Genomic DNA, 24,602 nt, shown 5'->3' with positions numbered 1-24,602 from the left:
CCCACAGAATGGGAAAAGATAGTTGCAAATGACATATCAGATAAAGGGCTAGTATCTAAAATATACAAGGAACTCACCAAACTTCACACCCACAAAACAAATAACCCAGTGAAGAAATGGGCAGAAGACATGAACAGACACTTCTCCAAAGAGGACATCCAGATGGCCTACAGGCACATGAAACGATGCTCAACATCACTCACCATCAGGGAAACACAAATCAAAACCACACTGAGATACCACCTCATGCCAGTCAGAGTGGCTAAAATGAACAAATCAAGAGACTATAGATGCTGGTGAGGGTGTGGAGAGACAGGCACTCTCCCACACTGTTGGTGGGAATGTAAACTGGTGCAGCCATTCTGAATATATCTGCTAAGTCCATCTGGTCCAGTTTGTCATTCAAAGCCATTGTTTCCTTGTTAATTCTTCTTAGATAATCTATTGTTCCACATGTGGTCTTAGCTAAATTTATTTCCTTTCTCTGAGCCTTTCTTTATTCACAGACAACTAAGCTAGTCTTTTCAAGCTGTGACATTCAAAGATTGTCAGGCATCAATTTTCCCAGTGGAAATGGGAATAATAACTCCTCCTTTCTTGGGCTCACTGCGGTATAATGGCTAGATTGTCCTGATGGGGACTGTTGGTAAGGAGGGGTACACCAGAATCTGAGAGCATTACTAAGATTTATGCTCAGGCCCACTGCACATGCTGAGCCACAAACTGTCACCCCTTAAATCCATTTTTTCTAAACTGAACAACCACTCTGTCACCCACCCTTCCCCTTTCACCCACACCTGAGAGGTAGGAAGTGCAAATTGGCTTGGAGACTGTGAGCAGTGGTCCAGCTGCAAACCTCCTGGAGCTCTGTTTTACCCATCCTTGTCACCAGCACTGTAAGGACGGTTTATGGCTAGGGACCCAGGCAGAGGAGGTTGGCTGTCCTTGGTAGAAAATGAGAGGAAATGGAGTGAGGTGGATGTAGGAGACAATTGATATGAGAGATGAGCAGGGGAAGCCTTTGTTCCCCAGGCTAATGATAGAGTCCAATCCAGATGATTCCAATTACTGTCTGAGTTCTTTGGAATCTGCCTTGGAAGGGACCAGGAAGCAAATGCACTGGTTTTTCCTCCCTCAGTTATTGCCTATGTAGATCCATCAGTTACAAACCTAAGGAGATTATCTTGTCCATACACTGCCCCAGATGGTGAGCCCCACCTCCCACCAGCCACACTTTCTAGAATCTTTCAGTTACTCAATTCCCTTAGGGAACCTGGCAAAGCCGAAGGTGGAGATGGCCCCTTGCTGCAGCCCCAATCCATTTCTTCATTGAGACTGCATCAGGTATATTGTCTCTTAGGCTTTTTAAATAAAGTAATCTCAGATCCTTCTGTTCTCTCTCATGACCAAGATGGCCTAAACATTCCCCTCACTGTGACTGCAGTTTTGACAGTTTCTAGGCCCTGACCTCCATTTTCTTAGAGCACTTACTTTAGAAAGCTTGTAACTGTATATCCTTTCTCCGACCCTTTGAGATATAAATCTTCTCCCAGTCTCATTTCAATTTTACAACCCAGGAAAGTCTTTCTCTAGGACCTGAGTATCATTTCTCTGAAATGTAATTGTCCAGGAAGATAGTGTCCCTTTCTCCCAAGTTCTGTGGAAAAGTAGGAGCCTAACTTCAGCAGGGCTCCTAGCTCCAAATTGTCACAAAGATGCCAGAGAGTTTACTTTTCCATCAGATAAGGCTAATCAGCAAATACAGATGTTCTAAAAACCCTTCACTGCAGCTCTTAAACCCTCTAGTCCTTTGTTTACTCCTAGTTCAACAACCAGACTTGGTCAATGCTCTGTGTTCTCTCAAAATCAACTTTTGTTGGCCCATTATATCCAGTATGATATATTTTTTCTTTGAACTCATGGTTATACGTTTCCTCAAATCTCCCCTTTCTGGTCTTTGCTCACTTGCAATTTATTAGGCAAATGAGTAATATATTACTGAAAGTGTGTGTGTGTGTGTGTGTGTGTGTGTGTGTGTTGCTGCTTCTGCTCTACTAGAATTTTCTTGGAGGAGGAACAAGTCTAAAATGCTCTGTACCACACACTGCCTCAGAAAACACTGTAGGTCCTCAAGTCCTGTTTGTTGACAGAATATTTTCCCTCCAACACAAACCACAACTATTAATTCTCTTTAAAAATGTCAAGGTTTTAAAAAATATTTTTATTGGCTTTTTGTTTTCTGCCAACAGAAAACACTGTGATCATTTTGTGATGACCAAGAGGGGGAACCTTGAATACCACTTATCCTTTTTTTCCCTATGAACATATGAATCTAGAGATAGAGAAATTTGGGATAAGAGCAGGTTCTTCAGGTGAGACTTCAAGAAAATAAACAGGACTTTGGTGTTGTGGAAGATTTTCTGGAATGTAATTGGGAACACATAAGGATGTGTAGAGGCTCGGAGGGAACTTACTGCCAGGTGCACCAAGATTTCAGAGCTGAAAGGTGGTATTTCTCCTTCACTACTTTGAGTCCTTTGAGAGTATTCTAGTAACAATCTTTGTTTCCCAGACTCGACCACTGTTAAATCTTCTAACTGCCTTAGGGAATATCAAAGCATGGGGGATAATTTAATTTTTGTCCAGTTTACCACTGTCTGTATTGTGTTTTCTAATGTCCACATGGTAGAGAAATGAATGCACAGAGAAATGAAGTAACATGCCTCAGGTCTTTCTTTGTGCATGTAGTTTATGATGGCATCAGGGCATAGATTCCAAGTCTCTCAGTCTGGTCTTCTTTCCAGTGAACCACAATGCTTTCCTCCTACTGAGTTCAGGGGTTTGTAGGGCCAGGGAGCAGGAGCTGGATATTGGGGACAGTACAACCTTTTGTGAGAAGAGGTAGGAATTAGGCTCTTCTATGAAGTCACTGCTATCAGAGCATGTATGGTTGTAGTGGTGGAAAAAGTCTGAAATGGGAATAAAAAGAAACATATCATGCATTTTTGAGACAGCCCTGGGTACTGGGGTTGGTAGAAGCTTTTATATCTCATCTGTTGAAATGTTTCTCACTACTATGTCATATTTAAAGTCAGCAGCAGCAGCATCAAAGAAATCCTCATGTAACTAAGATTTTCTGTTGTGCTCAACATGAAGTGAGGTTCCTAGAAGTGTTGTTCACTTCTTATTTTTTTGTACTTATTTGTTCTTTTATCCTTATTTGTTTATATAGATTGCTGAACACTGCTGGAGAAAAATTTTAAATCCCTGACAGTCTAATTATGCACCTTGAACTGAACCCTAAGATTATTCACCTGTTCAACTAGGTGCTTCTTATGATAAATGTTTCTTTTCTTTTCATAGTGACAGTCTCAAATCTTTACTATCATCTTCAAATTCCTGGTCTTACACTGTTTAGTGATGACCCTTTCTTTTAAGAAAAAGAGAGAAACCAATAGGCAGCGATTTCTTGACTTCTTCTCCAGGTGACCAATGTAACTGTCCTTTTTCTTTTCCTCTCATCTCAGAGAAAGATCTATTTCTAGGTCGTGGCTAAATACTCCAAAAGGATTTTATTTTTGTTTTTTAAAATTAAGTTTTCAAAGGCACTTTACCAGTGACCCCACATCATTATTCTCTCTTCCTTCCTGAACCAGGGTCTCTCCCACCCAATTGATTCTTTTCCTTCAGCAAATATATATGCTTAAACCCTCCACATCCTAGAAAAAAACAAAGCATTCCTTAGTCTCTGGACCTCTTTACCTACTTTATTTGCATAATTTCTTACTCACTTTTCACAATCATACTTTAAAGCCCTGTCACACAAATAAAAATATGACATCAATCATTGTGTGGTTGCAAATCCAATGGTATCTTTACATTCTCCTTCTTTCTGGATATTTTATGATGTATGTTACTGAAGACTACACCCTCCTTCTTGGAACAAACTTCATTCGGCTACTATCTGAAACTTTCTTTTTCCAAACCATATGGCTACTCCTTTATGAGCATCCTCTGCTGGATCAATTTTTCTTTTTCTTTCTTTTTTTTTTTTTTTTTTTTTAGAAAGAATGTGTGTGCTTGTGCAAGTTCATGAGTGGGGGAGGGAAAGAGGGAGAGAGAGAGAGAGAAAAAGAAAGAGAGAGAGAGAGAGAGAGTGAGAGAGAGAGAGAGAGAGAGAGAGAGAGAGAGAATCTTAAGCAGGCTTCACGCTCAGCATGGAGTTCATCTCAGGGCTAGATCCCACAACTGTGAGACCATGATCTGAACTGAAATCAAGAGTCAGTAGCTTAAATGACTGAGCCACTTAGGCACCCTTTGATCAATTTTTAAATATTTATGTTTCTAAGGGTTCCTTTTTCTCTTAAACTTCTGATTCTACAATCTTTATCTAGGTGAATTGTTACTTCTCATGCCTTTCTTCACCTATTATAAATAAGGCTTGAATTCCAAAAAAAAAAAAAAAAAAAAAAAGGTCCAATCTCAAATTCCTATATCTAGCTGCCTTATGGACTTCTCTATTTTAGTATTTCAGAACTATTGAAATCTTATCATATTAAATTATTCTAGACTTGAAAATAGACAAATAAGATTACCAGATGTACTTTCAGTACAGTGTTAGTTTTGAGTTTCTTTTTATTGGCTACTTCTCTACTCTGTGGGGGCAGAGGTTATTTCAAAAATTCATGCTGATTAGAGATGCAAATAATTTTTCTCGAGTTAACCAATAATCTCAAAGATGAGAGTTTATGGTCTGGTTGTGTATCAACCAGTTTGTAGCTAATTCAGATTAGCTAGTTTTAAATATTTTATTTTTATTTTATTTTTTTAGAGAGAGAGAGACAGCGTGAGCAGGGGAGGGTCAGAAAGAGAGGGAGACACAGAATCTGAAGACAGGCTCCAGGCTCTGAGCTAGTTGTTAGCACAGAGCCCGATACGGGGCTCGAACCCACGGACCGTGAGATCATGACCTGAGCTGAAGCTGGACGCTTAACCGACTGAGCCACCCAGGTGCCCCCAGATTAAGTAGTTTTAAAAGAACTAGCTTCTCAAATAGTCTTTGGACCAGTTTAAACATATTGGAATTCTTATTAATTATAAGTTGAATAAAATCTTTGAACGTGTTTATCTTATATTAACATGAGAGTCATTGTTTTGCCTTTTTGAAAATTAAACTTTAAAATATTTGCCTTCCAGCTTGCTACTTCTACTATATTTTGTTCTTATTAAAAGTACATTAATTTTCATTTAATCTCTCAAAAAGAAACTTGGAAATTTCCTTATTTTTTTTTCTTTTCCTTCCCTGTCCCCCCAAACAAAAGTCTGACTGGTTCTCAGTTTAGTCATTTGGCATATTAAATATCTCATAGCCCCACTCTCATTCCCTCCATTCCTAGTATGCTTGTCTTATTTCTGATTGTCCCATTTCTCCTCAGTCTTTTGTGGTAGGCTTTCAAATGACTTTCCTTTCTCCATTGGCTCCCTATTCCATCCATCTTCCATACCTTTGCCAGAATGATTTTTTTCTAAAAGATAAATCTAATTGTGTTACTTCTTTTGTAAATTTTGAGTGGCTCCTCATCTTTGTAGACTAAATTAAAGCACTTAATTTTGAAGACTTTTGTTTCATTATATAATTTCTACTTATCTTTATTATTCTTAATCTCCTACATACCCTCTTTCGCTTCAATTGGCACAAGGTATAGTTTCTGAAAACATTATGATATCCCATTTCTCTCTGTCTTTGAACATGTGTATCTCTCTACCTGGTATATCGATGTCCTGTCCCTTATTCTATATCCTCCACTATTCTTGCCTTATTTGACATTTACTCATGTGTCTAGATTCACCTGGATATGTCATCCTCTGGGAAGTTCATTTTTCTATGCCTCTGTACCATTTAATGGAATTTAACAAATGTAATTGATTTTCCTGTCATGTCTTTTGCTGAAATGTGAGCATTTCCACTTCATCTGTATGGCATTCCTCTTGCCAGTGAGTTTATAAGAAGGCAGCCAAACTGTAGTGGTCACAAAAGTGGGGAAGGTTTTGGTGCTTAGTGCAAAGGATTAGGGCACACAGTTAATCATAGTCAGATTCAAGTACATGCAGTGAGGCTTGCTCTGATCCATATCAGTAGTCTGAACTCCTGCACACTCAGGGCAGTGTGTTCTGATGAAAAGAGCAGGAGATCTGAGTTTTAGCTAATAAGTTAGGTGATCTTGCTAAGTAATTTTATTTCTCATCTAGTCTAAATGATTAAAAGATTTATATGAGGTAATATCTCTGAAAGTTCTATATTGTCATGAAAGTCCCTTTCTACCTGAAGAGCTGGGTAAAGTGCTGTGGAAGCAGCTCAGGCCTCTGCTCAACACATCTCTAGGAACAATGATTGCACTGCAGGCTACATGAATGTTGACTCCTGAAGCTGTGTGGCTTGACAGCTTTGGATATAGCCTTGGAAATCCACCAAAACATTTGAAAGGTAACTCAGAAAATGGGCATTATGCAATGCAAGTGGAGATGATCTTTCCTTCCATAGCTCTAAAGAAGAATGGGGCATGGTCTCCTATTAGGTCTCTCCTGTTAGACCTATGAGTGACAACATATGGTATCTGTCCTTCTTCACCAGACTTATTTCGCTCATAGGAATGGAAAAGAGTGCGGGGGAAGAGTTAGGGAGAGGGAGGGAGGCAAATCATGAGAGACCTTTGAATGCTGAGAACAAACTGAGGGCGGAAGAGGGAGGGGGAAGGGGAAGGGGGTGATGGTCACAGAGAGGGGCACTTGTGGGGAAGAGCACTGGGGGTTACATGGAAACCAACTTGGTAATAAACTATATAAAAAATAAATTATAATACAGTGCAGTGTTATAAAAAAAACAAAAATAAAATAAAAATAAAGTCTATTAAAGCACACACACACAAAAGAAGAAGAGTGGGGCAGTCCAGGTAAAGGGAAGGCCCAAGGAGAGGAAAGATACAAACACAAGTATAATAGCAAATATGAACTAAAAATAAAAGACTTAATTTTCCCTGTTGTGGAAAAGCCTCCCCCCCTTTTCTGAAAGTGGGTTCCTTTAGAAAACTTGTAAGTTCTTTGTGTCTTTGAAATGTATGTAAATCTTTTTAAAAAGCTAAATAAGCCTTTTGCCACCTTTAAGACCCTGAAATGTCTTTCTCAAAAATTATGGAAGACTTTGCTTTGAAATGTAATAATCACCCAAGACTCTCTCCCTATCTCTGGGTCCCCATGAGAGGCCAGGAGTCTAACTTAAGTGCCTGGCTCCCACTTGCAAAACTACCTCTGTCATAAAGATATGAGCAGTTTTATTAGTTCTTTGGATAAAGTCAATTAGCTAACAGAGTTGGCCGCCCCAGTTCTAAGGTGAATCTAGAATGGACTGCGTGTCCTCCTCCTTCAGGACTAGTTATTGTATGCATGTAAGAGGATTTATCTGCCTGCCTATAGAAGAGGGCGAGATTTCTTTCTGTCGCTGCTGTCTCTAGTGGATGGCTTCTGACACACACACATCTTATTGAAAAATAAAACTTTTATTTTCCACTTATACCTCTCTGGAGAGGTTTTCTGGGGTGGCAGAAGATTTTTTTTAAATTATATTTCTCCAACAGACGCAAAACCACCTTGGTAAGAATTGTAAGTGAGACAGAAAAATAATCATCACGTGCTCATGATGCCTTCTTGCTTTCCTCTCTCCCTCTCTGCATCTTTCCCTATACCACCTAACAGATAGTCGCTCTTCCAAATTTATTTTGGTCAAAAAATAACCATGCCCAGTAAAATGTGGAATAATAAAAAAGTTATATCATAGGATTAAGTGATTTAAGTCCCACATGGTGCTAAGGGTTAGGCCTGACATGTAGTAAGCACTATGTATAAGCATTTGTTGCTTATATTGTTACATGGGAAAATCTTACATTAAAGTGCACTTTTGTAGCTACCTGGCTCATATAGGTTCCACTAACTATCAACAGACAGCTTTGAATTACCTGCCATTTGGAATCATCTAAGACTAGTTTCCTTCTTTATCTGTGCTCTGCGCAGTCTCCCCACCTAATTGTGCCTGTCTTCTCCCACTGCCAACAGCAGAGTGGCCCATAAAGTGCAATTCCCACCTCTAGATATGATCCCTTTGCAAATAGGATATATTTGAGCCTGTGCTACCCCAGATCTGGTAAAAGAAACAAACAACAATAACAAAAAAGTAAAACCTTGGCCCTGCCTCTCATAAATGTGATAGAGGTCAACAGCTTAACTTTCAGCAACAGGGCACTAATAGAAAGGGCTATGCATTTGAAAGTCTTGGGTGTGGTGCAAATTATGAGGAATGATGAGGGTCATCTTTTCCTAGGATCTGGGAGGAAGATTAAGACTTCTTCTCTGGCAGACACTAAATCAAAGCTGATAGCTGGGGACAAGATCTTTTTCTCAGGTGTCCTTGTGCTAACTACAGAAAAGTACTCACCTTATATAGATGAATTAGAAAATAAAGGAATTCCCCTTAGAAGATGAAGACCTTGATATTTTTGGATGGTAAGCACAGTAGAGCGGGATTTCCACCCCCGTTTGCCTTTTGAATATCTTCGTGCAATGTGAGGACTACATACTGGATCCAATGTCTGGCTGGTGCTGCTATCCCTTCCTGCCCATGCTCACACTCTTCTCATGCCTGGTGACTAGTAGGTGAACACTTGACACTTGATACAGAGCTCCTGAGAGATCATTAATCCCTGGGAGAGATAATTATAGGTCCTGGAAGAGGTAGAGAAGAATTGTCTCTCAGTAGGTCTGAGGAACTGTCCCAGCTGGCTCTGCCTTAGATGGTGGTGAGTGAACTTCCCCTTCCATATTTATCACGCAGCCTTTAATTTTGGCAGTCCTCAGGTGCTTTCATAGGCATTGTGATGTCTTAAAGGAAGACAGAGGAGTGAATAGAGAGAGATAATTCATAGCTTTGTGAAAAGATGATTAAACAAATTTATGGAACATCCAAAAGATTTGAGAACCAGTGTGGCCCCCTTGCCTCAGCCAAAGACTGTGTCAGTGAAGCGGAGATCTCCTAGTGTTCTAGGAAATCACAGAAGGGAAATCTGCAAAACTATTCCCTCAATTACTTGAGAGAGTAAATACATTTAATTGCTAAACTTACTGTGTTTCATTGAATTTGAGAAACCATCTTTTGCAAGATTCACTTACTTTATATTTCACTAAGGACGAATAAAAACAGACATTGGCACTGTCAGTTGTAAAATCTGTTTTTATCTCAGAGATATTAAAATGTGGGGAAATGTATGCTTTAGAATAAGGGAAATACATCATTTCTAACCACACATCCTTGGCAGAAAATGAAATCTAATTCCTTATCTAAAATGTATAACTCCTAGCAATACTTTTTTCCCAAGGGACAGTTTTGTGAGAGGAACTGGTGTCCGGGGTGTTGCAGGTATTGCTCAGAAGGTATAACATTATAGACCCTGCACACAGCCTGCTTTGTTGGACATCTTGGCATTTTCTTGCGTGAGGCTGACATCTGCTGGACAAATAACACTTGAGCAAAGTTTTGTATTTCAAAGTAAATTAAGTAAGTTATTGGCAAAGAAGCCTAGCCATGGAGGATAGACTCTACATTTTCTATTTTAATTTTATAAGTCTAGCAATTAATTTCCTTTTCAAATCTGTGTGCTGTGGCTGAGTCTGAATTAGCTCCAGAATGAAAGCTTGCCCTTGGTGTATCTTTAATATGAGAGGATAAAGCCCTTTAATGAAAGCAGTTATTCTTAATCCTCCTGGTCACTGGCATCATTGTGATGGATCGTTTATAAAGATGGCATGGCAATCCTCCCATTCCGCATGTCTTTTTGCAATGTCATTTTGCCACTCCTATTAAAAAGTACAGTCTGGGACCCCTGGGTGGCTCAATTGGTTGGCCATCTGACCATTGGCTCAGGTCATGATCTCCTGGCTCATGAATTCAAGCCTCTGTGCTGACAACTAAGAGCCTGGAGCCTGCTTTGGATCCTGTGTCTCTCCCTCTCTCTCTCTGCCCCACCCTCACTCATGCTCTGTGTCTGTCTCTCAAAAATAAATTAAAACCTCTTACAAAAAAAAGTAGAGTCTGTTTTCCTTCCCTTTGAATCCAGGTTGGTCTTATGACTTGATCTGACCAGTAACATGGGGTAGAGGGGATGTTGTGAAACTTGCAACATACCCATAAAAAGGAGCATTGGGATTTCAGTTTTTGCTGAATATCCACATAGGAAAGACAAACTAGACTATCAAAGAAAGACATACCACATAGAGAGGGCTCCCTTTGGCAGTCGCCGCTAAGGTTCCAGATGTGTGGGGGAGGCCTTTTTTGACCCTCCAATCTAGCCCAGCCAAATAGTTCAAAACAGCTGCATATGTGAGCCCAGGTGAGACAAGCAGGGGAGCCTTCCAATAAACCCACAAAATAGTGAGAAATAAGAACTTTTTCTTTAAGACGCTACCTTTTGGGTGGTTTGCTATGCAGCAATAGGAAAGCTTTAAAAGAAGAATAAACAGCTATGCCCAAGTCCAAATCTTAGAGATTCGCATTTAACTCCATTGGCCAGGGTCCAGGAAATAGCAATTTAAAAAAATTTTAGGATTGAGAATCACTGATCTAAATATTTTATGCCCATGATTACTTTTTCTAAAATCAGCAACACCATTGTTGTTCTAATATGTTACATTGCCTTCACCAACTCTCTATAAGGGGTGGAAACTCTACATAAATGCCTAGTACACACACACACACACACACACACACACACACAAATTATTAGTCTCCTATTATGCAGGATGAAATTAAAGATAAGTGATTTTTATAGTATCATTGAGTAAGTAGAGTGGGTCATTTGACTCCATATCCTAAACTTCTCCCAACTATATATAATATATTGCTGCCTTCTGATATTTACTTCTTTTGTGGGTGACTATTATATACATATAATTTATATATCTGGAGATGAAAGTAATGAGTACGAGAGAAAGAAAAGTGACTAGGACTCTAAAAATCACAGAAAATTAGAAGAGTTAGAAGTGTAGATATCTCTGTGATTCTGGACAAGTAACACAGTAAATTTAGAGTATTGACCCAAATGACTATTGGGTGAGGAATTACAGTAAATAGTACTAACACATTCAAAAAGGAAAGAACTCTAAACAAGACTCATTGACTTCATTCAAGAAGGATTTCAATTCCTACTATTAGAAAAATCATTTTTTCTTGATGCCATCTTCTCTACAGTCCTAGGGGTTAGGTGGTAAACACTATGGGAGCCTCACTTATACTTATTTTAAATAATAAATCTTTAGTTAAAGTGTTCAGAGGGATACCTGTGACACAGGTAATGCTAAACTCACATAGAAAGGAAAGACATTTTAGCTGCAATAACCACCTATGTGAGATTTGTTGTCCTTCCTTGACAAGGAGAGGAGAGCGGTGGACATCGGACCTACTGGAAGGAACCCAGAGTTTAGGGGAACATGGCTGTGAGATAAAGGGTCTTCCCCACATGGTGATGTGGGCTGAGTAGAATGTAGCTATAAAGCAGGAGTCAGGATATAGCTCTTTATGATTAAAAACTCTAGCAATGCTTCTCAAACTTCAACATGCAAATAAACCACCTATGGGTCTTGATAGCATTGTGATTCCTTAGATCTTGGGTGGGGGGTCCTGAAATTCTATATTCCTAACAAAATCCCAAGTGATACTATGGCTTCCAGTCTGCAGGCTACATTTTGAACATTAAGGTTATATAGAATATATCCCATAACAGTTCTCAAACTGTGGTTGCAAGACCAGCAGCATCAGCATAACCTGGGAACTTGTTAGAAATGCCAATTCTTGGGCCTTGCCCAGGGCTACTCAATCAGACACGCTGGGGATTGGCCCAGACATCTGTATTTTAACAAGTCCTCCAGATGATTCTAATGTTAAAGTCTGAGAACCGCTGATCTAGAGAAGTATCTAACCAGCCATTGCAGAATCACCTGAGGAGCTTAAAAACAAAAGGTCAGGCACTGGTTTCCATGCCATGTCAATTAAATCAGAATCACAGAATGTGTGACCCTTCATCATGGGTATTCAAAAAATTGTTCCTGGGTAATTAATTACAATATGCAACCAGGTTTGAGAATCAGTGCCTGAGGGAGGTTGGGAGGGAAAGAGAGAGAGAGAGAGAGAGAGAGAGAGAGAGAGAGAGAGAGAGAGAGAGAGAGAGAGAGAGCGCCACTTACTGCTTGAATCTTTACCAGCAAAAGTCTGGTACAGGTGGGGGTGTCTGAGACTGTTGGTCAAGTAGCTCTCTTCCTCCTCACTATTGTTTCACACCTGTAACCAAGATCCCAGCAGAACTCAGAGCCAGTAGGGAAAGGTGTTGGATGGAAGGTGGCAGGAGAAAAAAGAGGCTGAGTGTACTTGAGAGACCTGGAGTTTTCTCTTGTGGCAGGAATGTGGTAGTGAGGAAGGCAGGAGCTAAGGTGCAGGTCCATGTCCAGTGAGATGTGAAATACATGCAAATGATATTACAAATTATCACAGCTTCTCTTCATCTCAAGGATCTGAGAACTTTTCCAAGAGAGCTCAGCCCTTGATGGCAGTACTGTCTATAGTCCAAGGCAAGAGAAGTCTTGAGTTTTTGAGAGTCCAGAGGATGAAAAGTTGGTGAACCTATAGGATGTGCCCACCTGGATCTTGCACTATCCCTTCTAGAACATGCTTTGGTTACACAGGATACCTAGATATTGTGCTCAGATGGCCTCAAACCTTCTTCAGGGAATTGTACTGGTTTTGCCTTGTATCTGTTGTCTTAAAGGGTTAACCTCATGACTAATGTATGCACCCCTAGGCATCACCCCTAGTGATGACCAGCAGATGGCTATTTGTGTGAGTAAATGGTGTGTAGTTTTTGGATATGCGGGCTGGGGAGCTCACAAATCTATGTGCAAAGTCTTTATGGTGTAGGAGAGGTCTGGGCATGGGAAGAGAAGGGGAGAGTCCAGGAGCTGGGGGGTGGCTCTGTCCAAACTGCTGTGTTTTAGCACAGAAGTCCAAAGGGTCTAAGAATTTAAATTTGAACCTGGACTCCCAGGTCTTTATGGTTACATACTCATTGATGTAGAAGAGAACATATTTTATTTAATAGTGTTTAGCTTAGTGTATAATGATCCTCTATATTCTTGTGTGGATCCCACAAATTATAGACAGGTGTGCTTGATGAAAAACTTCAAGAAAGATCAGATGAGATGAGGAATTAGAAGAGCTCTGGAAACCTGTATGCTCTTAAGAAATCAGACCTACTAATCCTTCTCTATTAACCTACTCCCCAAAGTTTCTGAATGTAATTCAAGAATTGGGATATCTGGTGAGGATAGGGAGCCTGGATTCCCTTTACCCAATGGCAAGAATACAAAGTCTTTCTGTACCAGCCTCTCTCTTGCCCCCAACCCTCTCATGTCTTCCAATTCACAAGTGTCCTGCAGCTGCTGAGTTAGAGATGGGTGCAGTCCTGGGTGCTCTTGGCTCTGCTGGATGATGGACAGGTCCAATGACTTAACCATTCTGCTCATGGGATTCTTCTGAAACAGGCTCTTTCTTTCTCTGCTCTTTCTTTTCCAGAAAGTCTCATCCTTGGCTGAATGGACTTCCTTATTGGTGGCCTGTAGACCCCACAGCTCTCTCTTAACCTGTGCAGGGTCTGTGCTCCACTGTAGATCTGCTTTGGGCAGAGAATGTGTACAACAGGTTGCCTCTGGGTTAGAATCCAGAGTTTGTGATGGTGCTTGCATTGTAGATATCCTCTGCTGGGTTTCCTCTTTGGGGTAAAGGGCACATGGACCGGAAGAAGTGGGCAGCTTCATATCCCTGGTTGGGGGAAGAGGATCTTCCTCTGAGCCTGGCCCAAGGTCTTTCTGGAAGACCAGTTTATCTCCTCTCACTCTGTCCATCACTTCCCATACCACTTGGTCCAAGCTGTTCCTTTTGGCGATGTTATGGGGTGGTGATAGCCGATCTCGGGGGCATGTATACAGGCACATCTTGGAGATGGCTTTCCGGAGGCGCTCTCTGGGTGACTGAAGTTCAGGTTCTGGAGCCAGAATCTTGATAGATGGCACATCAGTTGGGTTGCAGTTCCAGAACATGTGGGATGGTGTGAACTTTTGGACAGGTGTCTTAGACACATAGGAGTAGAGACAGAAGAAGGCATCAGCAGTGACGGCCAGTGTTTGTACCTGCTTAAACCTGCCTGGGCACAAGGGTTGAAGATGGTGAATCTGGGGGTTATTAGCAAATTATCACTTGTATCTCTTTCTTCAATAGCCTTCCTAAAGCTCAAAATTCAGAAAGAAGATGTCATTTTCCCCACCAGTGTTTCCCCATTTAGATTTCTCACACCCAGGATCCCCTTTCTTGACTTTCTTGACGTATTGACTCCCCATCCTGAATAGATATCTTCCTTCAGTCCAAAAATTAATTCTATATGGAATGAGGAACTTTTCTATATCCTGTTTTAACATGCCCTTTCTTCTGTCAGTATATTCTTTTTTTTTCAATAATAGTTTATTGTCAAATTGGTTTCCACATAACACCCAGTGCTTCTCCCCAAGAGTGCCCCCCACCATGACCATCACCTCCTTCACCCCCTCCCACTCCCCCTTCAACCCTCAGTTCATTTTCAGTATTCAATAGTCTCTCATGATTTGTGTCCCTCTCTCTCCCCAACTCTCTTTTCCCCTTCCCCTCCCTATGGTCCTCTGTTAGGTTTCTCCTGTTAGACCTATGAGTGCAAACATATGGTATCTGTCCTTCTCCGCCTGACTTATTTTGCTTAGCATGACACCTCGAGGTCCATCCACTTTGCTACAAATGGCCAGATTTCATTCTTTCTCATTGCCATGTAGTACTCCATTGACATCACCTGATGAATCTGTCAGTATATTCTAAACAATCCTCAACAGGCTTCTAGTACTGTTTGCTTTAGATGACAAACATAACAAAAAAGGACAAAACCAACATTATTTTCTTAGACAGCAACAAAATTTTAGGGTTCTAGAAGGCTTCTGGGCAGTGACAAATTTGAAGAATGGCAATTATTAGCCAGTGGACTAGGGTACAGACATATTGATGGACTATATTATTTTTTTAAAGTAAACTCTATGCCCAATGTGGGGCTTGCACTCATGAACTATATAATTATATGAGACCTTGCTTCACAAAGTGTGGTCACTGATCCAGAAGCATGGGCACTGCTTAGGAACCTGTTATAAATGTAAAATCTCAGACTGCATCTGAAGTATTTTAATAATATCTTTTGGCAATTCATGTGCACATCCATGTTTGAAAAGCACTGTGATAAGACATACATCTATTACACTGTAAGCTTCCAAAAGGCAAGAGTTATGTTTCTCTTCTCTAGGCTGTTCTTCCAGAATTTAACATCTATTATGTACTTGGCACATAAAATAAATTAAATAAATTATACTCAAATTTTAGTGTGCATAAGAATCATCTAAAGTTGTGAAAATACTCCAACTCAAAATCATTGTTGTAGCAAGTAGCGCTCAGGGATATAGTTTTACCAAGCTTATTTTAAGTTGAATCTGGTGCAAAGAATCTGAAACAACACTGTCAGAAACACAATCATGTTGAGGATGTAGCAGAATATAATTTGAAGCATATTCTAACATATAGAGTCAAATAGAGGGGTGCCTGGGTGGCTCCATTGGTTAGTGTCCAACTCTTGATTTTGATTTTGGGTCAGATCATAATTTTATAGTTTGTGAGATTGAGATTGAATCCCATGTCAGGCTCTTTGCTGACAGCACAGAGCCTGCTTGGGATTCTCTCTCTCTCCACCTCTCTCTGCCCCACCCCTGCTTGTGCTTGCTGTATCTCTGTAATTAATTAATTAGTTAATTAATTAAAAAAAGGAATCAGGTAGAGTCTTTTATCCGTCATCCAGCTAGAGAAGGGCTCTCATATCTTTCCTTAGTATGGAATCAGGACAACTTAAACAATTGTTACACTGGATATGGTCTAAGGATTATAAAAATTCTGTATGCTTGTTTAAAATTAATATTCCTGAGCCTCTCCCTCTATGGAGAAAAAAGCCTATGAATATGAATTTTTTATAAAGTCTCTGGACAATTTAACATATTTAACTTTGAGAACAATTGCCCTAAAGGGAAATGATTTTAATACAGTGGCTATAAATGAGGAACATTCTATTGTTCCAAATGAGAAATAAAAGTGGGGATAGAGTTAAAGAGATTGTTCTAAAGGAGAGAAGTCCTAAAAACGTAATAGTGATATTAAGTGTCTTCAAGACTATTTCTTTAAGAAGGAGAGACATACATCAAAAATCTCCATGTTGAAAACAACAGCAAGGAAATAGACACAAGAGACAAAGGGTCAGTGAAACTGACCAAGAGGAAGTAGGATCTACAGCCACTGAACCCTGTTGTGAATGGCAGAGAAGTAGAGCAGACCTATGATAACACTTACTGGCCAGCATGAGGCAAGGGTCCTCCATCTCAATTCTCTGCACCTGGGCCTTTAGGAAGAGTTGGAAATCAATGCCTCTGGCCTGAGAAGGGGTAGTGAAAAATCGGGCAGGAATCCGAGAAGTGTCTCTGTGGTCCTCTTGGCCAAAGCCTAGACTGAAGAGGACATCTTCTGCATCTTCTTGCACCTTGTCCAGAATCTCAGAGATGCTGCAACGAGGGAATTTGGATAAATAGAGGCAACTTTGAATTTCAAGGTTATCCAGAGTAACTAATAAAAGTATCAGGAGACTTACATACCTTCCTGGTCATTTCTCTAACCTCCACTCTGTGAGAAACGCTTTCATTTCCATGACCCTACATTTTCTGTCTGAACATGAAAATTACAATCCAGCCCTGGCTTAAAAATCCAATTAGATTCTATCATAGTACTTTAAACAACATTACAGGTGGATGAAAATTTGCTATGAGAGGAACTTGAAAAAATCAAAAGCATTATAGATTTAAAGAAATCTTATGGTTACAGGTTATTAATCAGTCAGTTCCCACCTGCATATACTATGATTTAGCTGGCTGTTGTCAAGTGCTTTCCAGCTTGCTACTCAGCTTACCCTGATGGTTGTGTGGGACAACTAGGCAGTGAGTGTGTAGGAAACACAAAATTCATTTTATTCTTATCCTCAGGTAAAAATTAACCAATGTTCAAAACCTGATTTTGAGAGGTAAACTCCTTTGTAACACTATTTTCAGGACAGAACATATGCGTTACAGAAAATCAAACTCTTTCTGTCTCTCTCAGTATGGCACTAATATGTGTCTACATCCGAAGCTTGGTACCACCAAGCTGGGTGACGCTAAAGCTCAATAACTATGCATTCCACATAAATAAATCATGGAGATAAAAAGTACAGGATAAGGGATATAGTCAGTAATATTGTAATAACATTGTTATGGTGACAGATGGTGACCACACATCCTATCTTATACAGCATAATGAATAGAGGTGTTGAATCACTATGTTGTACACCTGAAAATAATATAACATTGTATATCAAGTTTATTTCAGTAAAAAAGTGCAGATATCTGAGTCTCATCTCCAGAGATTATAACTTAATTGAAGTGGGGTTTGGCTAGGGTGGAGACTCAGTGAGGACAAATCACTAAAGATAGTTACATGGCTAATAATTCTGAGAACCGTTTCTGTAAGTCTAGGAACTGTGATGATACCCATACTACACCTCCTTAGGTACACGTTCACTCCTATAGGGCACAACATCTAGCTCTGAACAGTGGGTTTCTCTGTACTGCAACCCCCCACCCCCATTGTTCTTGAAGCAAATGTGGACATATTTCTCAAGTATGTGACTGCATAAAGTTTTCAGTAAGGTATTCAAGAAAAAAAAATGGGCAAGGGCTCTTGGTTCCATTCTCTTCTGCCTCTCCTCTTCCCAACTCATAGAGCCCTGCCAAACCTAGTACCTACCTTGAACTAGTCTTATTGGTCCCACTAGTCATGCTGCTGGAAGCCAAACTGCAGCCAAGATCCAGTAGCTGGCAGGGCCGGGCTGTCTCCAGGAAACTCCTGCAGGGATAAAAGCTGATGTCACATGAATCTTGTAAGCTGTCTGTATCCTGGCTCCAAGAAATGGTCTGCTGGGCATATTTATCTTCTCCTGTGTACCTTCTACCATCTACTGTGCAAACTCAGTCTAGGGCCTCATTCTTGGTTGGAAAATCTCACTCTCTATTGCGACTCTTTACCTCTTTGTTTTTTATCTCATTGACTATGACACCTACCCTAGTTCAGTAGTTCCCAAAGAAGACATCATTCAGTCTGGGTGACCCTAACACTTACCTGGAGAAGACTTTGCTATTGGTGGCCAGTAGTGTGGCTGGACAAGGAACAAAAAGGCAAAATGAAAGTTAGAAGAGAAGATGAAAATCACCTATGCTGCCTCTCTGAACTTAAAACTCACCTCCCTCCATTCCCCTCTGTCACTACTACAGGCTTGCTGAACCCTATGAACTCTGCTCTTCATGCGAGTATCTAAAGATGATCAAACATAGATCTGAAAGGGGGACAGACATGGCAGAGAACAAGTGGCCCTAAGCCTCTGAACTTATAAACCAAGACTTGTGTCTAGACAAGAGTTTCTCTGTCCTAAGGAGGATAACATCATTCAGCCCTCTATGCTAGTGTTCCTGCCCCACAATGTGAGTCTCTACAGGTCCCAGAAGACACTGGTACATTGTAATACCTCCAACCTTTATTTAAAAGCTTATCTTCTTGCAGTGCAATCTCTCTCTTATACCCAGTATTTAGGATGTATACTCTGTATATTTCCTATACAGAAAAAAGTTTCAGTGATGTCTGGACAGTCAATGTCATGATGATTTTATGTGTTGTCTTCCCAGGAGCCAAATGAATGCCCTCATGATGGACTGGTAGATATCATGTCAGGCTGGTGAGGAAGTATGTTTGTGCACATGATGCTTTATGAGTTTTACCTTAGATCATAATGAGACTACTTTTTTCCTATAGATAAGATGTAGGAAATGGATTGCTTTTAGCCACAGCTCTCCCCTTTCATTCTACCCTTTAATTTCTTAAGTATCTAATGTATAGCCTCTTCCTTGATTCCAATATCAGAGAGCTGTTGCCACTTACCCTCTGCCCCGAGGGTCAAATCATCTTCAAAGCTGGTTCCATGGCTGAGGCACCCTGTGGAATAAGGCACAGGCCACAGAAAATAGGCTTACACGCACACACACACACACACACACACACACATGTACATGAACATCTATAAACACATAATCACATCAGACATTACATGTTTGCAAAGCTCTCTCCAGCTATACATATACTACCTCAGAAATCACATTTATATTTTGACTTAGAAAGATTTCAACAACCACCTATAATTAACCTATCCCCTATATCACATAGTCATGGATATAGTCCTCTGTCAGATAGTGAGCACATGGAGATGTGTACTCACATAAACACACACATCTTATAAAGGTCTTTTCTTATAGCAGTGGCTGTTAGCTGGACAACCACCAAGATAGATAATCTTTGAGCACTAGTCAGCCTTTCAGCTGAGCCCATGTGTTCTCTACCTTTTAGACCTCCTAGACTGCCTTGTGACAGTTTTACAAGGTGTTTTACAGACAGTTAGAAGGCAGTCAGTCAGCATTCTTAAATGTGCATATGAGCACATATGCACATTTCTCTCTCTCTCTCTCTCTCTCTCTCTCTCTCACACACACACACACACACACAGCCATATCACTGTCCAGTTAGAAGAATAGAGGAAACAACAGAACCTATACTCACCATTGTAGCCTGACTGTCCTGTTTCCTCAAAAAATCCTTCTTCAGAGTATCTGAGGAGCAAAAATGAAGGTTGAAGTCACTACATTTTCCAAGGTGCTTTTCCTCTAATAAATCTCACAGTTCACACAATTTTCCAATGAGATCAAGCAGTACTTAATTGCTTTTATGTTGAAGAAAACTAAGACAGAGTGGTTATTTGACAAATTCATAGAAGTAGTCAAGGGAAGTGGGACTGGAGTGAACATATTTTACATTGTGCTGCCGTTGTACTGACCACTCCGTCCAAAGTTAGCCCAGAAAGTGACAAGTCTGCAGTTGCTAGGTAAAATAGGAAAGAAAAAATATGGAAACAAAACCATAGAAATACATTTTTATAAGCAGAGGTATGGGTGCCATAATTTCCACATCACAGAAACAAGATTGTTATTTTTCAACTTTTAGAAGGGGGTCAACTTAGCTCCCCATGCCCTCTTCCTTCACTGTGCACCACGTTCTTGAAGATGATCATATCTCTCAGGAAGCAGCAGAAACTACATCTTGGTTAGAGACTCTAATTTTACATTGTGAGGTACGGCCTTATCAAACATTTACCATCTCCACAAGAGGACAGAAAATCAGCATCCATGGTAGTGAGAAACAACTCAGTTTTACAAACAAGGAGGAATTCTGTGTCTAAAACAGGTGATTGCATTCCTGCTTCCTGGCTGCTGTTCTGTTCTCAGATATTGCGTGAGGGGATGTGGATACCTAGAAATGTCCGCCTCCAAGGACTAATGTGTTGTGAATTTTAGAGTTCATTTTCCTAAAAGTTTTTAAAAGGGAAGTTGCACAGGATGCTTTGAATCTAATCTCAATATGTAATCACTCAATGAAATGTTTAATTACTCATTAATGGGAATGAGTTTACTAACTGAACATCCATAGATCAAGTTGTATTTAAGTTTTACAAAATAAATCATTGCATATATAGACGTCTTTTATTGGTACCTTCCTTTCAATAGTGAAAAATCATCCATGTTTCCCAAAAATCTGTATTTTTATGCCTTCATGAAAAAAAGTTGCCCATCAAGGTACATTATAATAATACACATAGGTAATTAAGAATGGTTAACTCTCATATGATTTCACTCATATCTGGAATTTAAGAAACAAAACAGATGACCATAAGGGAAAGGAAAGGAAAATAAGATAAAATGTCAAACCATAAGAGACTATTAAATACAGAGAACAACTAACCTAGTGGTGGGCATTAAGGAGGGCACTTGTTGGGAAAAGCACTGGGTATTATTTGTAAGTGATGACTCACTAAATTCTATGTTTACTAACTTGCATTTAAATCTAAAAAAAGAATAGGTAACTCTACAAATGTGCATCTCTTCCTAACAGATAATTACACAAAAATATATTTTAATATAATATTATGAACATATATGTTAGCATGTATACTATTACAAATATCAGGATAAATTTATATTTACTATTACTACTAAAAAACCATAACATATGAAGTCAACTATTAGAATAGTGAGATCGACTATTGCATTTAATGTGCTGTACCTACACATAATACAAGTTTCAAAGCCCTCAAGAACTGGGAGACACCAAATCTCTATTGTAAAATAGACAAATTGTATGATAAATTAATTCTTCACAACTACAAAAACGAATGGACATTTAACATGAGATCTACCCTCAATAAATTTCAAAGTGTGCAATACTGCATTGTTAACAATACTGCATTATTAATATAGGCACGATGTTGAATAGATCTCTAAAACTTATTCATCTAGTGTAATTGAAACTTATACCTGGTGAGCTGTACCTTGGTTATATTAAAAAGAAAAATTCTATTATATGTATGTTATACTTCAATAAAATTTACTTTAATAAATACCACTGGTAAAATTTCTGGTTTGTGCAAGCAAAACTCAGTCCTATTCACTAGATACAAGTTTTGTTGGGTGTTCAGCCTACATTTCTCTTCTCTAGTTGTGCCCTGGCAGGCATGTCTATATTCTCTATATGAGAACCAGCCCAGGATGAGCTTTGGAACAGTAGGCATGCGTATGTGGGAGTCTACTACAGAAGTATGCCATGAGCCTGGATCTACTGATTGACCTGAAGTTGATTTAAAATTTCATGGCCATCACCCAAGTCCCAGGCTTTTCCTGTGTTAATGCTTAGGACATAAAACCCATGACTAGAGACTAGATTCATAGCTGCTTCTCTCTCTCCATCTTTCGGTAAAAGGTTCCTTAGCATCATCTCAAGTTTGAAATAGAAGAGCCAAGGTACTACTTGTCTTATATACCCAGTTCATAAACAAAAGTAGGAGAAGGATTGGATGGTGAGAAGGATGTGAGTATTTTTAACTTCTTCCAGCAATTTCTATAGATCGTGACTGTGAGATTAAAACTGAAGATCACACAGATGATTCTTGGGCTCCTAACCCTACCTCTTATGATTCACAAGCAGTATGTTCATAATGTGGGGGTACATAAACCCCCTGGGAGCTTTAAGAGGAGAAAGAGAAAGGAGAGGCATAGTTTGTGAAGATATACATGATCTAGATCTGCAGCAGAATGGTCTGCCACTAGATTCAATACACTGAGAGACACTGACGCTAAATTACCCAGGAAGTTGGTGGGTTTTCTTGGAGAGCTTGTCAGAAAACAAAACTGTCTTGTGATCAGAGCATGTTTATTTGGCATTGGAAAGGAAATGGAAACCATGTAGCCTTGAAATAAAATTTGAAAAGTGCCTCCCAGGCACCTGTCAACACAGTGGACAGATATCCAGTGAATGTGGGTCCCTTGTTTATCTTGTCTCCTCTGTGGTCTTGACAGCCTAAGAATTGAAAACTGTGGTGACTGAGAAAGTCATATATGGAATGCATTTTTCCTATCTTCTTCAATGTCTATTACCAAAATCAAGAGTTCTCTTGCTACCATCAATCATCATCAACCTTGAATTTTTCTAATTTTCCCATATAACTAAAAAGTATTCCATTTGTATTAGGGAGGGTTTGAAAATAGATCTAATTGGAAATATTTTATAAGCCTAATAATTCCCCCTCCAGAGACCAATGTGTGGCTTTTTAAGTTTACTTATTTATATTGAGAGAAAGAGAGGGAGAGGGAGAGAGAGGAGAGAGAGAACCCTAAGTAGGCTCTGCACTCTTGGCACAGAGCCCAATGTGGGGCTCGAACTCATAAACCATGAGATCATGATTTGAGCTGAAATCAAAATTGTATATTTAACTGACTGAGTCATGCAGGTGCCTTGACAAATGTGTGTTAAGAGACTTTCCTGTGGGCTTTTTAAAATTTGACTATTAAAATTTTTTCAACACATAGAAAGGTAAAAAATATATGACAGATACCCTTGTACTTGCCACCCTACTTTCACATCTATAAGCATTTTGTCATATTTAGTTTCTGAACTCTCTTAATAAAAATATAAATATAATGTTAAAAATATAACTACAGCCTCATTTTACTCCCAATATTTCCTACTTTTTCTTTCTCAGAGGTAACCACTATCCTAGAGTTGGTGTGTATACCTTTTGCACATATTTTTCTGAGAAATAAAGAGATCTAGACAGACAGATGCTAAGTATACAGGCAGATCTATTTTGTGAAATTTTCTAGTAGCACAAAGCCCCTCCTTTATAAAACTCACCGCTCACGTATTATTACAGAGCATAAAACACTTGTGCATATATTATATCATTTAAACCTCACAAGAAACTTTGAAACTTTATTATTCTAGCTCTCCACTTTCTGGGCGAAGAGTCTGAGATAGAAGAAGTGTCAATTGTTTTCTTACAGGTGGTTATACAAATAGCACAAGTTTTGGCTCAAATCTTGGAACCTTTTTACTCACCAGACTATTTTTTCAGCCCATGTTTTATTTAGGGTTTATCTTTGTAGAATACAGGTAGGGAAAGGTAATATCTGGAGTTTAAAATCTTGTTTTCTGTGAATTTATTCTTTTCAGCTACAACATAGTATGTTTTAAGTCAAATATTTTTAACTACTTGGCCTCATTTGAGGACATTTAGACAATCAGACATTGGCAAATGCACTGTCAATAATTATTGAGGTTGGGGCACCTTGCTGGCTGTGTTGGTTGAGCATCCAACTTCAGCTCAAGTCATGATCTCACAGTTTGTGGGTTCAAGCCCCGCATCGGGCTCTCTGCTGACCACTAGCTCAGAGCCTGGAGCCTGTTTCAGATTCTGTGTCTCTTTCTCTCTCTGCCCCTCCCCTGTTCATGCTCTGTCTCTCAAAAATAAACAAATATAAAAAATAAAAATAAACAAAATTTTAAAAAGGTTTTAAAAAATTACTGATGTAAATTGACTCAAGAGTAGTAGTTCATGACAGAAAGACATTAACAGAAATGACTGGTTCTTCAGTAGGAATCAGGTGAGGCATCCTAAATCCTAGGACAGTTGTGATGCACCAAAATGTGCAAACATTTCTATCACCACCATCCTTTCACTTCCTGAACTTTGAGGGCCTTTTACTGACTTTGAAGCCAAGGAATTATGACCCAGACTAGGACAATAAGGACAATATGTTTTGTAAACCACAAAAACACACAAAATAAGTCCTTCCTAGCATTACCTTCTGTGACAGAGTTGAAATAAATGATCTTAGATGATTCATTTCCTACCAAATAAGCAAGGATGGGTTTGTTTATATGTTTA

At 39.5% G+C, this 24,602-nt stretch overlaps 1 protein-coding gene across 2 annotated transcripts in view; it reads right to left on the bottom strand.

The window, feature by feature from the left end:
- Nucleotides 1-2,203: 2,203 nt before the first annotated feature.
- Nucleotides 2,204-24,602, bottom strand: part of TESPA1 (thymocyte expressed, positive selection associated 1) — a 35,556-nt gene continuing 13,157 nt past the window's right edge. The window contains exons 4-10 of one of the 2 annotated variants that reach the window (XR_003914331.1): nucleotides 19,889-19,938; nucleotides 19,217-19,270; nucleotides 18,404-18,440; nucleotides 18,032-18,130; nucleotides 16,550-16,758; nucleotides 12,283-14,291; nucleotides 2,204-2,969 (exon numbers count right to left, since the gene is read on the bottom strand). Coding sequence is in view for 1 of the 2 variants with exons in the window: in XM_029954232.1 (XP_029810092.1) it covers nucleotides 13,345-14,291; nucleotides 16,550-16,758; nucleotides 18,032-18,130; nucleotides 18,404-18,440; nucleotides 19,217-19,270; nucleotides 19,889-19,938 (1,396 nt within the window). In the remaining variant the exon portion in view is untranslated. Of the gene's footprint in view, nucleotides 2,970-10,474; nucleotides 14,292-16,549; nucleotides 16,759-18,031; nucleotides 18,131-18,403; nucleotides 18,441-19,216; nucleotides 19,271-19,888; nucleotides 19,939-24,602 lie in introns of those variants that run through there. The other variant, XM_029954232.1, reaches the window with a different exon arrangement.

The sequence above is a fragment of the Suricata suricatta genome, chromosome 10, assembly GCF_006229205.1.
Source record: "Suricata suricatta isolate VVHF042 chromosome 10, meerkat_22Aug2017_6uvM2_HiC, whole genome shotgun sequence".
Taxonomy (NCBI): domain Eukaryota; kingdom Metazoa; phylum Chordata; class Mammalia; order Carnivora; family Herpestidae; genus Suricata; species Suricata suricatta.
The sequence above is the reverse complement of the archived record's forward strand: the minus strand, read 5'-3'. Positions and strand labels throughout refer to the sequence as shown.